Raw genomic sequence first — 15,947 nt, forward strand, 5'->3', positions numbered from 1 at the left:
CGTATATAAAATAGTTCATGAGGTGGGTACTGTCTACACCAGCAGAAAAGGGGTCAAGTAATGTTGGTAGTTAAATTTGAGAGCCACCGTACACTGATTCCTTGAACACAGATGTGAAAACCTACCTAAGGTGTTTAGTTGGTGCAAAATAGGTCATTCAAATATTTTCTGAGAATAATTATCTCACAAACTTAAGACAAAATTGATTGTACCTCTGTAACCATGGCAATAAGTAGCCACCACAACCAGTTTTAAACTCAAATCATAGACCAATTCGCCTTAGTTCACATACTTTTGCAAGTCAGTAAGTGTCAGCCCCTCTCTTCTGAATGTCCACCAATCAAGAGGAACATACTCAGTACGCCCGCCTGTGAGTGCCAACCAATCAGCAATAGTCTCACCCAAGCAAGCATCCTTCTCCAGATGATGTAAACTCTTTAGGCCCACAGTGTGAGACCTCCAGTCTGCTCTGCAGGGAGCTCTGTGCCTGGCCAGCCTAGCTCTCCCTCACTTCAGGAAGCACTAAAGTCACTTTGGGCTTTTATTTCAGACATTAAGTGTTTGCTTCATCCACCTTTGATACTCTAATCCCAAACAGTTTAACTTTTCAGGAGACTTCTGTCAGAAACCGATCACTGTCCCACTAGCAGAGAGGTGTGGACAAGGAACCCAGAAGGCTGGTTAACCTTGGAAGCTCTGAAAGGCCAGAGCCAATCACTCACTATCTAATTGATACAATGATAGCTGAAGCAACTTCCACCTGTCAATCTTATGTAAATCCTTGCTGATTGGCTATTACTGGAATTGCCTGCCTCTATGGGTGGATCCCAAACCTTAATAAAAAGGATAGCTAGGCCAGAGCGGGGTGTAGTCCTCCCCCTAGAGGTGGGCTCCCGCCTGGCCCCCAATATCGCCAAATTAATACTTTTCTAGTCTCTTTCATTTGTGTGCAGCCTTCTCCAGAACCCGAACCCTGAACCTGAACCCTGAACCACGTGGGACGTGAAAGGGGTTCCCACAACTTCGAACTGTTTGACTCCTAGCTCAGGTATACAACCCCTCCTCATGAAAACTTTCACCTTGTACTCTTAGCTGTTTGACTGCCAATCGAGGAACTGTGTTGCAGATTAAGTGTGTTAAGCCACTGTGGTATAATATTATATATAAAAATACATAATATATCATATCACATACATATTATTTATAACACATATATGAACAATATTGGTGGTCCAGAAATATTTAACTTTTATTGTACCAAGGTAGCTTAATGACTGCTTCTAAATTAAGTGACGCTTCGTGTGAAAATACAGATATTTTACGTAATATTTTTAAATACCTGTATGCAATTCAAGTGCTCCTACAATGATGACAGGCTTCAGCTCGTCAATCTCCTGTTCAAAAGTGGCGTAGTGCAGAATTTCCGATCTGATCTCAGTCAGAGAGGGGTTGTTAGCCAAAAAGTCCTGAGGGAAAAATCAGTGTTTTCTTTAGCTTTTGATTCTTCTCCAAATTAAATCCCTTACGTAAAAAGTATCAATCCTCTACGTAAATAGTTCCATGAGAACACTGCACTTACTTAGGTACTTTTACACTGGTCTGTGCTATCAGGTGAAGAGACCAGGAAGAGGCGAACTAACCGTTAGTACTGAAAGAGAGCGGTGGGAGGGCGGGTCACAGAAGTCATGGATGGCTGTTCAGAGTTCTCAAGTTTCCTTGAGCCTAACCAAAACTACTACAGCGGAGCCTCTGTAGGTGCGCACACGCTGAGTGCCTGGACCCTGCACGGTCTGAACGTAACTGGTGCTCAACTGTTTACCCAAATTAAACAAAATCTGCCTGAGCCTCAGAGTGTCGCTGTGAGAATGACACACGACACAACGGGTTAGGTGCTTGGCATGTATAGGTTATTGACCTCTGCTCATGAGTTCCTGTCATTATCACTGATATTTTCTTGGTGCTCCTGCACACATTAGATCTAAACAAATCAAACCCCAACTGCATCACAAACAGCAGAAATGCACCTTCACTTTCACGTCTCGGTCCTCTGTCCAGAGCGTCTTGTATTTTTGAAAGTCCTGCAGGGCCTCGTGGGCCACCTTTCTTAGAGAATTCACCGAGGAAGAGAGGAGGAGGACCAACTTGGAAATATCCTTGTGTTCTGCTACGCCTGGATAAAAATTCTTCAGCTTCCTCGCAGGAATTATTTCTTCAAAAGATCCTGAAAACAGATGTTTGAAAATATGGACAATGTCTATACAACTTTAAACATTATATCAATTTCAATATTTATAGACTTTTTCAAGCTGTGTTATTTTAAAGACTCCCACTCTAAGTAATTAAGAACTATTCTCTTGCTAACTTCACGTCTTTTTAAAAAAATATTTTTATTGATTTTTTTAGAGAGAAGGGAAGGGAGGAGGAGGAGAGAGAGAGAGAGAGAGAGAGAGAGAGAGAGAGAGAGAGAGAGAGAAACATCCATGCAAGAGCAAAACATGGATCGGCTGCCTCCTGCATGCCCCTGACCAGGGAATGAGCCCGAAACCCAGGCATGTGCCCTGACCAGGATTCCAACTGGCAACCTTTCTGTGCACGGGATGACTCTCAACCAACTAAGCTCTTAACTTGTTCTCAATAAACTATTGTGTCTTATTAAACTATTTTGAGCCTTGGCCGGCATGGCTCAATTGGTTGAGTGTCATCCTGTGACCCTCAAGGTTGCTGGATCGATTCCCAGTCAGGGCACATCCCTGAGCTGCAGCCCATGCTCTGCTCTCACATCGATCTTTCTCTCTCTCTCTAAAAATCAATAAAAATATTTTAAAATATTTTAAGGTCTAGATTTCTTGAATGTGGAAAAACTGTGTTTTTCAGAGGAGAGAACTGAAAGACATTGATTAACGCCCCTCCCCCCCCCCAAAAAAAAAAAACACAAAACTTAAAATCCTCCAAGAAAAGGTCAAAAGAGTTGAAATTGCTACCTTCCAAAATAGTATGGTGGTTAAAGGGGAGGCACCGAATTTATTACCCACATAACCTTAGGCAAGTTATTTACTCCTCATGGAGATACTTGTGAGAATGAAATGAGACAACCTATGTCCGTCTTCAGCTCAGCAGCTGGTACATGGAGCTCACCCAATCACTACTAACCACCACTATAAGCATCTCTTGCCAAAATCTGGTCATGTCACAACCTCAATGGAAATCTTCAAGTATCATACATCCGAGACCATGCAGATACTGTTGTTTGACTTAAACAGTGCCTTACCTTTTAAAACAGCTGTTAACAATTAAAAATCATGAGATTTCACACAAAATTCCAGATTTTGAGCTTTTTCCCTTAAAAGCTGGTAGCAAAGGGTCCACATTTCATGGCAAGAATTAGCTGAAGCTGAGTGTCTCCTCCAAGGCCAGTCACTTATTTGCTCTTTTGTCTTATATTTAATCAAAATTCAAGCAAAAGAAAATGACAAGGAATTGGCTTAATTAAGTTAATTAACTAACTAATAGTGCATGTCTGGGTATTTCTTTCCCTTTTATTGCAGAGAAGTATTTCATTGTATCAACATACCACATTTTGTTTACCCATTCACCAATGGACATCTAGGTTGTTAGCATTTTGGGTCTATTACCAATAATGCAGCTATGAACATTCACATACAGGCCTTTATATGGACACATGATTTCATTTCTCTTAGATAAATTCCTAAAGCTGGAGTTGCTGAGCCAAATGTTGAAGATATGTTTAATTTTTTTTAAGGAAGTGCCTACCTGGTTCCAAAGTGGCTGTACCTTTTTTCATTCCCATCAATAATGCATCAGAATTCCAAGTTCTTTGTCAACAACTGGGATTGTCAATTATCTTTTTTTTTTCATTTTAGCCATTCTAATTAGTGTATAGTATTATCTCGTGGTTTATTAAAATTGCATTTTCCTAATAACTAAGGATGTTGAGCATCTTTTCATGTGTTTATTAGCCATTTATACATCTTCTTGTTGGAACTGTCTAATCTTTTGTCCATTTGGAATAGGGGAAGTATCTTATTTTAATTCAGTTGTGAGAGTTCCTTTTTATATTCTGAACATGAGTACTTTATCAGATGTCTGATTTGCAAACATTTTCTCCCAATCTGTGGCTTCTCTTTTTAATTTTTCTCATGGTATCTTTTGAAGAACAAAGATTTTTTAATTTGAATAAAGTTCAAATTATCAATTTTTTCTTTTATAGATCATCACCCAAGGATATGTTTTTTATTGATTTGAGAGTGAGAGAGGAAGAGAGAGAGAAACATCAATGTGAGAGAGAAACATTGATTGGTTGCTCTTTTGCTGGGCCCCTACCTGGTTTTTCTTCACCAATTTTTGAGCTATTTTTGGCTCTCTGCACTTCCATATAATTTTACAATAAATTATTAAAATTAGATTAAGAAATTATAGAAAAAAATCTGTTGCAATTTTACTGGAATTGTATTGAATTTGTAAATTAATCAAGGAATTGACTTCTTCATGTTATAAATTCATTCCAGTTGTCATTCAATAATAACCATTTTCTCCAAAAATGCTGTGAAAATATTTTTTACATTTATTTATAAACTTCGTGGTTTTGTGGCTATTGAAAATCTGTTTTTTTCTATTACATCTTTCTAGATTTATTGAGATATAGTTGACATAAGTGTATTGTATTTTAATTGAATTATTGGCCTTTACAGACACTCTTTATTTTTATATATTGGTCTTTATACATAAATATTATTGAACTTATTAGTTATAATAGTTGTTTCTAGGTTGCTTGAATTTTCTATGCATGATCTTTAAATAAAAACAATCTTGGGCTGAAACCTGTTTGGCTCAGTGGATAGAGCGTCGGCCTACGGACTGAAAGGTCCCAGGTTCAATTCCGGTCAAGGGCATGTACCTTGGTTGCGGGCACGTCCCCAGTGGGGGGTGTGCAGGAGGCAGCTGATTGATGTTTCTCTCTCATCGATGTTTCTAGCTCTCTATCCCTCTACCTTCCTCTCTGTAAAAAATCAATAAAATATATTTAAGAAAAAAGAAAATAACAATCTTGGCTTCTTTTCTAACTACCCATCTAATTTTTTTATTGTCTGATTCATAGTGAAGATCTCCAGTAAAATATTAAATAAAACTGATAAAATAATTTCTTCATTTTAATGGAAAAGAAATGCTTCTAAATTTTTCCATGGATAGCATTATCAGAACATCCCTCATATTCCTAGTTTGCTAAGAGTATGTATGTGGGTGAGTGAAATATATCATATATACAGAAGCACATATGATACACTTGTTTAAAAAGAATTAAAAAGTATATAAAGCATATACCGAAGGAGGAAAAGATAATTTCAATGTACTCGGCACCAGGTTCAGAAGAGAATGCCAAGATATCAGTAATCCTCTCTCGGCCTCTCTCCAATCACATTCCCTTACTCCCAGAGGTAACTAACTGCTCTCCTGAATTTTCCTTGAAGATGTACTTGAAGATAAACCAATGTACTTATCTCTAGACAATATGTTGTTTGATTTTTTAAAAACTGAGCCAAAGGACACACGCAGCTGTGAAATAAAAACATTAATGCTCATGCTAGATAGAGGCTCCCAGGAGAAAAGAAGCTAGTCTCTGGGTCTAGCCCTGCTGCAGCTTCCTGCAGGCTGACGACACCCCTTTGGAGGAAGCCATGGTGTAGGATCATAAGTGAGTCCTAAGGTAGAGAGATAATACAGGTCTCATCGCAATCAGGGCACCTGGCCGGGCTGTGTTTATGAGCCAAGTAATGGATGTCCAGCAGGAACAGGGCCAGGACAGTGGGCTACTCCGTATTCTCCTGGACCACATTACCTTCCCCCCAGTTCTCAGTAGCAGGCCAAAGGCGCTGTCACTTCAGAGTGACCCGAGCTTCTGCTGACTTAGGGCAGTGGTCGGCAAACCGCGGCTCTTTGGCCCCTTGAGTGTGGCTCTTCCACAAAATACTACGGCCTGGAAGATTCTATTTTGAAGAAGTGGCGTTAGAAGAAGTTTAAGTTTAAAAAATTTGGCTCTCAAAAGAAATTTCAATCATTGTACTGTTGATATTTGGCTCTGTTGACTAATGAGTTTGCCGACCACTGTCCTAGCAAAGCGAGTAGAGCAGCGACTTTGTCAGCACATGCTGAAAGCAGGCAAGCACAGACAAGAATATGGACCAGGTTCGCCCGGCATTCAGTCTTCAAGTTAAAAGACAGTACGATGGCACCAGGCACCGTGGCGAGAGCAGCGAACACTGTCTATCTCTTGAGTTACACTGGTGGCCCTCTAAGCTTAGACTACATGTGTCCCTGGGTACTCATCCTTTGTCATCCACCTGGGAATTCCCTTCACCTCCCTGCTGCATTTCACTCCTGTTTCCTACATCTCATGTCTTCTTCTCTTTTTTCTTTGCTTTATTTTCTCATTTGGAAAGGGTACAGTAACTTTGTGGAGAAGGGTGCACTGGGTAAATTTTTAAGACAGTCCATGTCCGAAAATGCCTTTATTCTACCATCACAACTTAGTTGATAATATGGCAGAGAATAGAATTCTTATTTGCAAAGTTGTTGATTAGTCGAAAGATTCTTGCACCTTACGGTTTTTAGCTTTACATTTGGCCTGCTACAATAATAGACTAATGGACTAAAAATCAGACAATTGGATTCCAGTCCTCTCCTCTGGGTTCATTCCTAGCCCCGTCACTAAGTTTGTATATTCACAGATCCATAGATTCATAGATTCATTCACAGGCTTTTCCCCCATGCCTCCTTGCCTCTGATTTCCCCGTGTTGGTCCTCCTAGGACCTGCACAACTTGTCCAGCCACCGTCACTGCCCACGAGTCCATGTATACCTTCGCTTCAGATCACTTCTCCCTCCTTCAGAAGGACATGCTACTTGAAGTTCTGACCATGGGGAAACTCCCCCTTTCACAGTCCTTAAGGGCCACTCCTGAGTAGGCTCTAGTGCACTTCAGCTCACACCAAAACATCAAGCCAACGCACCACAGGCCAGGCCTGACATTGTTTTTGTCCTCTATTAGCTGGTTAACAGGGAATACCCCATGAGACCATAGAGGTGAGCTGAGAGGGGAGTGTTTATGCAACACGGAAAGGTGGCATGGGGGTCTGGGCCACCTGTTCATGTAACCACAGGGTACCTTACTTTAATTGGCATTTCCCTGGTTACCGAAGGAGGTAATATATTTTCAGAAAAATAGTTTGACACTTTTTTAGATTCCACACATAAATGAGATTATCCAATATTTTTCTTCTGTGTCTGGCTTATTTCACTTAGCATAATGCCCTCTGGATTTACCCATGTTGTCACAAATGGAAGGAATTCCTTCTTTTTAAGGCTGAACATATTTACAATGAAAACATTTCATTGTAAAAAAAAAAAATCATAGTAACAGAGAGTAGAATAGTAGTTACCAGAGTCTGAGGGTGGAGGAAAAGGATACAAACTTGATCGAAGGATACAAACTTTCAGTTATAAGATGAATAAGTTCTGGAGACCTCATGTAGCATGGTGACTGTAGTTAAAAATAATGTATGATATGTCCTTGCTGGTTTGGCTCAGTGGATAAAGCATCAGCCTGCGGACTGAAGGGTCCCAGGTTTGATTCTGGCCAAGGGCACATGCCTGGGTTGTGGGCACGTCCCCAGTAGGGAGTGTGCAGGAGGCAGCCAACTGATGTATCTCTCATTAATGTTCCTATCTCTCTATCCCTCTCTCTTTCTCTCTCTCTAATACCAATAAAAACATATCTTTTAAAAAAGTGGAGGGTGGAAAAGACTAGTTTTTCAATGCAAAACTTAACAAATAAACATATAAAAATTACTTTTAAAAATATCTACATGCTGTTGAACCCAGGAAGAGTCCAAGAAGGGCACTTGTTCATTGTAATTCAAAGACTCTATGGATCTGAGACGTAGCGTTCTTACTTTCTTCCCTCTTCAGCTGTTTTCCTGCGCTTGGATGGGCCAGGTCGGTGGTGCGGCTGGGACTGACCTTGAGACTCTTCATGTGCCGGGTGGGCTGTTGCCCCCAGTGAGCCACTCCTCTGCTGACCTCCAGGGTTAACTGGATCATCCGGTTAATGGCTTGTTGAATGTCATCCAAGCTCGGAACCATCACCTGTGGAAGAAGAAACAAGTCCCTGGTTCTGTGGGCACATGTGATCCGTCCCTCTGCTTCTCACCCCCCGCCCCCGCCCCCGCCCGAGTGGGGTAAGCCTCAGCTGCCCCAAGAAAAGGCTGCTTTCAGGAGAGGGGTATGAGGGCAGTGCAGACTGCATGCGGACTTTCTGGATTCCTGCAGGCAAGAAGGTCAAGCACAGGACCTGTCATCCTTTCCCTGTGAGGGGGGCTGGATGCAGCCAAAAATTGTGGACTATGTGTTGGGTGTCCATGAAGCAAAACCACTGAAGAAGCTCTCCTGCCAAGAGTCTGACCTCAGTCTCTGAACTGTGCCAATTAAGCGAAGGCGCTGTCCTCCAGGAGGCCACCGCGGGGATATGAGCAGGTGAGCCACAGCCTGTCCCCCTGGCCTAACTCTGACCCTCACAGCGTGCGCCTGTCAGAGTTCCAGAAGCCGGGACGCGGGGGGTGGTGGGAGAGACGGTCCGTGAGAAAGCACAAGGGTTCCATGGTGCTCAGGGCGTAGGCTCTCTCTCTCTCTCTCTTTCTATTCTGCCACCCTCAGTGGGTTGCCTCACGGTCGTGTGTTTGAGGAGGTCTTATTTAGGTAATTTAATGTTTGAAGTAAGAAAAAGCAAGATTTTTAGAATACTTGCTAACTGATGGCTGACCAGACGCTTGACTCAACTTCAGCACACCATGAGCTATGCAGAGCAATTTTTATAACAGGTATTAACGATAATATTTTTATTTTTGTTAAATACGAAGGAGAGATAGAAAGATATATAGGACCAAGAGGTTCCCATAAATGAAAGTTCAGTTCTCGTGTAATCCTTGTCAAATACATTACCCAAGTATCGTTGCATTAACTTGACTATTCGCTCATTCTTACCACATTAGGAATCGCAAGATGTACTTCCGTTTTTATAAAGGAAATGACATCTTCTATCCGCTTTCGTCCATAGAGGCTGTAATAAGATGGACATTTAACTGATCAACCTTAACCTATAATTTCATAAATAGCTTGCTATGCTACCGCACTCAATCCTAAAAAATAAAAATAATTTCAAAATACTATATTACATGAAGAGAATATTTTTATAAAGAAACTATAAATTTCAGAGAGCTAAAAAAAAAAAAAAGACAGTGACAATATTCCTGGAAATAAAATGTTAAGTCTCATATACATTTTATAGTATTTTAATGTTGTTCTGTTAGTCGAAAGCATTTAATAATGTGTTAAAAGCATTCTTTTTTCCTAGCCCCGTAACAAATACTGGACAAGATTCACCAACAAAAAGCATATACCTTCATGTATTCTTCTATATATGCTTTTTTACAAGGTTAAACAGGAGGTTTTTGGTCAAAGTTTCCAAAAACCTTTCTTTTTAAACAATCTCTCTCATGCTCAGACAGAAGTATAGACATACAAACACACGAGTACAGTAACTGACATATACCAGAGCTACAAATTAGTTTGGTTATCTCCCTCTGCCTTGACATCTGTCCCCATCCCAGACAAAATTATAATAAACTAGAGGCCTGATGCATGGATTCGTGCACACTGAAAGGAAATTAATTAGAATAAATATTTTAATAATGCTATTTGCCCTTTCTCTATAATAGAAGTGTCAACCAAATTCACAATCGACAATGGCAGATCGAAACACACATGTGTGACTGGTGCCAGTGAGAGCTTTATATGTATCGCCCATGTGTGTGTCAACTTAGCCTTTTATATATAGAGAGAGAATAAACTTGCTTAATTAGACCTGATTTAGCTAAACTTTTTCCAGCCCAGTGAAGCACCCCAACTTCTCTTTCAGGTAATTGTCAGCAACATAGTAAATATCAACACGAAGCACATTATTATTGTAGATAGTGCAGGGAAAACAAAGGGTAAAATATTTAACTACAGCAGTGTTTGACTACATTCTGTGCAGTGAGAAAACCTAAAGTCATTTTCAAGGTCCACCATTTCTTACTTCTTTTCAGTTGAGTCAAGTTTCTAAACTTTCTAAATCTTTGCTTTCTGGCTAATGAAAAGAAAATAGGATTCCACTGAGTCTCCTATCTACCTACACCAGCACTTCTGTGAGGATCAAATGAGATGAGGCACAGGAAAACGCTTCACAGACATTTGGTTAAAGTGTAAAATGTTTGCACCTGGCTATAAAGCAAGCCATGTTCCTAGGCTGAAGAAACTCCAAGGAGGCAAGTCACTGGAAGAGGAAGCTGGGCATTGCTATGTGCCATCATTACCCAGAGCCCACAGCCACCATTTCTGGGCTGGGCTGTGGGCCGCATTTTGCACCAGGAGGTCTTGGCAGCATCAGCTGCGATTTGATGGGTGTCGCTCCTGGGTGGTGGCAGGGCCTGTGTCCCACTTGGGGGAAGCTGAGTATTGCTTTGTGGGCACCAGGTCCATGGTGCCATTTCTCTGTAAATGGCCAGTGCGTGTCACGGCAGCTCCTGCATTGAGCATCTGCCCCCTGGTGGTCAGTGCACATCATAGCGAGTGGTCGGACGGTTGGATACTTACCATATTAGCCTTTTATATATATACTAGAGATCCGGTGCACAAGTTCATGCACCAGTGGGGTCCCTCAGCCTGGCCTGTGGGACTGGTCCAAAACCGGCTCTCTGACATCCCCCGAGGGGTCCCAGATTGCGAGAGGGCTCAGGCCAGGCCAAGGAACCCCACCGGTGCACAATTGGGGCCAGGGAGGGACATGGGAGGTTGGCCAGCTGGGGAGGGACCACAGGAGGGCTCCAGGGCATGTCCGGCCTGTCTCGTTCAGTCTTTATCGGCCAGACCCCAGCAGCGAACTAACCTACCAGTAGGATCATCTGGTGGTCAGTGCACATCATAGAGGCCTTAGCATATCATTAGCATATTACACTTTGATTGGTTGAACAGCCAACCAGCTGACCAGACACTTAGCATATTAGGCTTTTATTATATAGGATAGATGTAAAATTTCCATAGCAATAAATGCTAGGATCTTTTCACATTAAGGGTTCAGGAATCTGGAGGGCTGCGTATAAATGAATAAACCAGACATGAAATATAAATTTTGAAGACATGGGGGAAAGCCAGGCAGAAACTTAGTTCTAGTGACTAAGCTCTCCGAATCTCCAGACCCATGGCTTTTTATTCCCACATTTTTCCCTGTAGCAAAGCAGATATACATATCAAAGGTAAGGTCCGGTAAACAGTAAAGGATCATCAGGTTAGGGGAATTGCCTTCGGCTGTTCCAGCAGCAGGTAACAATATGCAGATTTTCAGCCCTGCTGAGAGTGTCCATTCAACCTTTTGAGGACTCCTCGCATTTATTATGACCCGCTGGACTTAGCCTCCAGCAAATAAATGCTGTCATTACTGAGAAACTACACCTCCAGTTATAAATACAACCAACTGCCTGCAGCTACAGTTTTTCCAGAAGATGCAGGCCTGGAGTGACAGAAGCAAAGGCACAGCAACCCAATAAGTGACTAAGCCAGACCTCTTGTGTGCTCCCAGCTGAACCTGCCATATTCTAGTACCTCTTCAGGAGGCAATAACTGTGAACCAATAAGACCTGGATCTATATTCAAGATTCTGAGGGTCATGTGGAGGCAAAGGTGAAACTCCTAGACAGGGAGACAGGGAAGGAGAGACAAAGACTCAAAAACAAAAAAATCTCTGGCTCAAAGAGGATATATGAAGTACAATCCCAACAAGCATGACTATGTCTAACAGTAAGAAAGGGAATTAAAGAAATCAATAATTGAACCAGAAACTCACTCCAGATAAAAGTCAATGTAGAGAAGTACGACAAACTCTAAATAAGTATAATGAGAACGTTCAAAGATATAAATGAAGGCTATCTTCCAAAATTGCTCAACTAAAAAGGCAGAAATTATAAGAAAAAGTATTCATTGAAATGTTTAAGAGGCAACAGATAAAATCACTTTATACTAGATACAGAGATGCTGGCCCATAATGTAGCCCTGAAATGAAAAAGACAAACTAAATGACAGAGGAGTTAGGCGCTAGGGAGGAGAGGCCCCAGTACTTGAGATGACCACACGTCCAGTGTGCCCAGGACAGTCTGGATTAAGTCTGTCCTGACCCTTTACCTGAATCATGTCCCTCACAAAAAGAGTCCTAGTTGGAACAATAAATTATGTGGTCAATCTATTCAATGTTCAGCTATTAGGAGTTCCATAAGAGAATGTCCCACCTGGCTGGTGCAGCTCACTAGTTAGAGCACTGGCCAGTGCATCAAAGAACTGCAGGTTCAATTCCTGGTCAAAGGCATGTGCCTGGGCTGCAGGTTCAATCCCCAGCCCCAGTCAGGGAATGATGGATGTGTCTCTCTCACATCGATGTTTCTCTCTCTCTCTCTCTCTCTCTCTCTCTCTCTCTCTCTCTCTCTCCCTATCTCTATCTCTCTCTCATTCCTCCCTCCCTCCTTTCCTCTCTCCCTTCCATTCCCCCCCCCCCAAAAAAAGGAAAAAACAAAAATAGAGAGAGAATGTTCTAGACGCAATAACTGCAGAGGAAATTGCTGGGGATTTTCCAGAATTAAGAAACACTATAAGCCCTCAAATAGAAAGTGCACTCTGAGAACAAAGCAGGATAAATAAAGACAAGTCCTCACAGGGAGAGAAAACTGCAGAACATCCAGGATAAAAAGCAATCTTCCATTGGAATTACTGCAGACTTCTCATCAGCAACAAATAGATCAGAAAAAATGAAGTACTTTCCAAGTGCTGAGAGACAAACAAAAGAATTTTATCCAGCCAAACTTGTCATGAAAGTAAGAGAGAGAAAAAAAAAGGGGCATTTTTAGACTCAAAATAAAGAATCAGAGAGTTTACCCCTCACACATCCTATCCTCACTAAGCAACCAGTGGGATAAGAAATACACAAGAACCTGGAGACTTTAATAAAACATGCAAGTAAATAAATTATTTTTGAGTGTTCAGGAAGAGAAGGGAAGGGAAACACAAATTTTAAGGAAGAGAAAGCACAAATGGTTCAGAAACATAAAAATGTGTTCAACCTCAACAGTCACTAGGAAAATGATCGTTGAAAATCCAATGAGGAGAGAGAAAGATGGCGACCGGCAGGTAGGTAGGGAGGGTGAGCGTGTGATCAAGTGAAGGAGTGACAGAGGTGTGTGTGGACCTGTGTGGGTGTGTGTGTGAATGAAATAGGGACAGTTAGACCCTGCAGTTCTTCCAGGGGGCATCCAATCCAGGCAGTCTTGGTTGGCAAAACCCCGCGGCCGCTGCAAACACTCCAGGGAGGACACCAGTGGCACAGAGACCCTGCCATCTTTAAGAACGGAACTGCTAGAGACTAGAATCCTAACCTTACCACCACCTAGTCTGGTCTCGGAAGCAAACCTGGTCACTACAGCCACTCTGGTAGAAGACCTGGCACCCCAGCTGCAGAAGCGCGAACCCTGAGACCTCCATCTCCAAAAGTGCACCGCTGAAAGCAGTAAGTACAACCTCCCCCTCCCCAGCGCCTGAACTCAGGACTCGCCGCGTCCCCAGCCCATAGGCACCCGGGCACTCCACTACCCAGGCAGTGCTTGGGAACCACTGAGAGCCCCTGAGGGGGTTATTCTGCACAGTCAAGGGTGCACGGCCCTACAGTAGAATCTCTGAACTGCCTCTTTCTAAATAACTGCCCAGGGACACCCCTGCGGTGCAACTTCAGTGCCAGGGGGCTTCAGAGCTTTGTGCCGGCGGGCTCGATACCAGTTCGCGTGCACTCAAGGGCTGGCAAACTCAAGGGTTGGCAAGCTCACGGCCACAGCGTGGGAAGGCGCCCCGAGCCCATATATCCACAGGGTTCTCTGGAAAGCTGCTCTGGGCCCCTGCTGGGCGTGATTCTGTGCGGGCAAGGGCGCGCTGCCCCACAGCAGAAAATCTGAACTCCTTTCTCCCGAATACCTTCCCACATACACCCTAGCTGTTTAACTTCAGTGCCAGAGTCTCTCAAATTACATCAGAGGTGTGCGCCGGCGGGTGCGCCACCAGTTCGCGCACACTCCAGAGCTGGCAAACTCACAGCCACAGCAAGGGAAGGCGGCCCAAGCCCATATATCCACAGTGTTCTCTGGGGAGCTGCTGTGAGCCTCTGCTGGGAGTTATTCTGTACAGCCAAGGACTCGCTGCCCCACAGCAAAAACTCTGAACTCCTTTCTCCTGAATAACTTCCCACATACACCCTAGCTGTTTAACTTCAGTGCCAGAGTCTCTCAAATTGCGTCAGAGGTGTGCACCGGCGGGTGCGCCACCAGTTTGCGCACACTCCAGAGCTGGCAAACTCACAGCCACAGCAAGGGAAGGCGGCCCAAGCCCATATATCCACAGTGTTCTCTGGGGAGCTGCTGTGAGCCTCTGCTGGGAGTTATTCTGTACAGCCAAGGACTCGCTGCCCCACAGCAAAAACTCTGAACTCCTTTCTCCTGAATAACTTCCCACATACACCCTAGCTGTTTAATTTCAGTGCCAGAGTCTCTCAAATTGCGTCAGAGGTGTACGCCGGCGGGTGAGCCACCAGTTCGCGCACACTCCAGAGCTGGCAAACTCACAGCCACAGCAAGGGAAGGCGCCCTGAGCCCATATATCCACAGGATTCTCTGGGGAGCTGCTTTGAGCCCCTGCTGGGAGTGATTCTGTACAGCCAAGGACGCGCTACCCCACAGCAAAAACTCTGAACTCCTTTCTCCTGAATAACTTCCCACATACACCCTAGCTGTTTAACTTCAGTGCCAGAGTCCCTCAAAGTGCGTCAGAGCTGTGCACCTGCAAACACACCTTCACAGAAGGGAATTTACAACAGGCAGGCACCCTGAGCCCATCTACACACAGGGTGCTACTGGGAGCTCTCCCAACAGACGGTTCCTGGGTGCCACTGTGAGTTCCCACTGGACATGCGCGATTTCAACTAAGGGTGCAAGACAGCAAAAACTGGGACACCCCACTCCATAGCTGCTGACTTTTAGACACCATAGTTGTGCCTCTCAAGCTTCCAGGCCTACATCAAGAGAACCCAAGTAGCTCAAGTAGGGAGCTACACTAGATTGCCAAGCCCAGGAGAACTGAGAGATTATACCAGTAGCACCATCACCAAAAGATCCTGGGTAGCAAAGCAATTGGAACTACAATTAAAACATTACAGGAAAACATGGGAAGACAGAAAGGAAATTCTCAAAGGAAGGAACAGGAAGAATCACCAGAAAGGGAGTTAAATGAACTTGAGGCTAGCAGCTTAACAGAGAAAGAATTCAGAGTATTCGTTATAAGGATGTTCAAACGGATGGATGACAAATACACACAACTCAATGAGAGCTATAAGGAGCTGAATGAAAATGTCACCAACATGAAAAGAAACCAAGAGGAGATGAAGAACGACATAGCTGAAATAAAGAACACAATGGAAGGCTTAAAGAGTAGAGTAGAAGAGGCTGAGGACCGCATCAGCGAATTAGAAGACAAGGTAGGAAAAAACACACAAACACAGCAGCAACTGGAAAGAAGACTTAAAAAGCAAGAGGAGAGCCTAAGGGAGCTTCGGGACAACGCAAAACGAAACAACCTTCGAATAATAGGGATAAAAGAAGGAGAGGAAGAGAAGCAAGGAATAGAAAACCTGTTAGAAGAAATAATGACAGAAAACTTCCCTGATATTGGCAAGAAAAAAACTATCCAAGTCCAAGAAGTACACAGAGTCCCAAACAAGTTGAACCCCAAAAGACCGACACCAAGACACATCATAA

At 43.2% G+C, this 15,947-nt stretch overlaps 1 protein-coding gene across 1 annotated transcript in view; it reads right to left on the minus strand.

Moving 5' to 3' along the window:
• The window catches only part of DNAH8 (dynein axonemal heavy chain 8), a gene marked incomplete at its 3' end in the record, with an annotated part of 261,455 nt that overhangs the window by 172,951 nt on the left and 72,557 nt on the right, over window positions 1-15,947 (minus strand). Inside the window, exons 21-24 of the mRNA XM_079779684.1 lie at window positions 9,055-9,130; window positions 7,968-8,160; window positions 2,025-2,221; window positions 1,340-1,466 (exon numbers count right to left, since the gene is read on the minus strand). Coding sequence (XP_079635810.1) covers window positions 1,340-1,466; window positions 2,025-2,221; window positions 7,968-8,160; window positions 9,055-9,130 — 593 coding nt within the window. The remainder of the gene's footprint in view (window positions 1-1,339; window positions 1,467-2,024; window positions 2,222-7,967; window positions 8,161-9,054; window positions 9,131-15,947) is intronic.

The sequence above is a fragment of the Cnephaeus nilssonii genome (genome assembly GCF_951640355.1).
Source record: "Cnephaeus nilssonii genome assembly, chromosome: 9".
NCBI classification, from domain to species: domain Eukaryota; kingdom Metazoa; phylum Chordata; class Mammalia; order Chiroptera; family Vespertilionidae; genus Cnephaeus; species Cnephaeus nilssonii.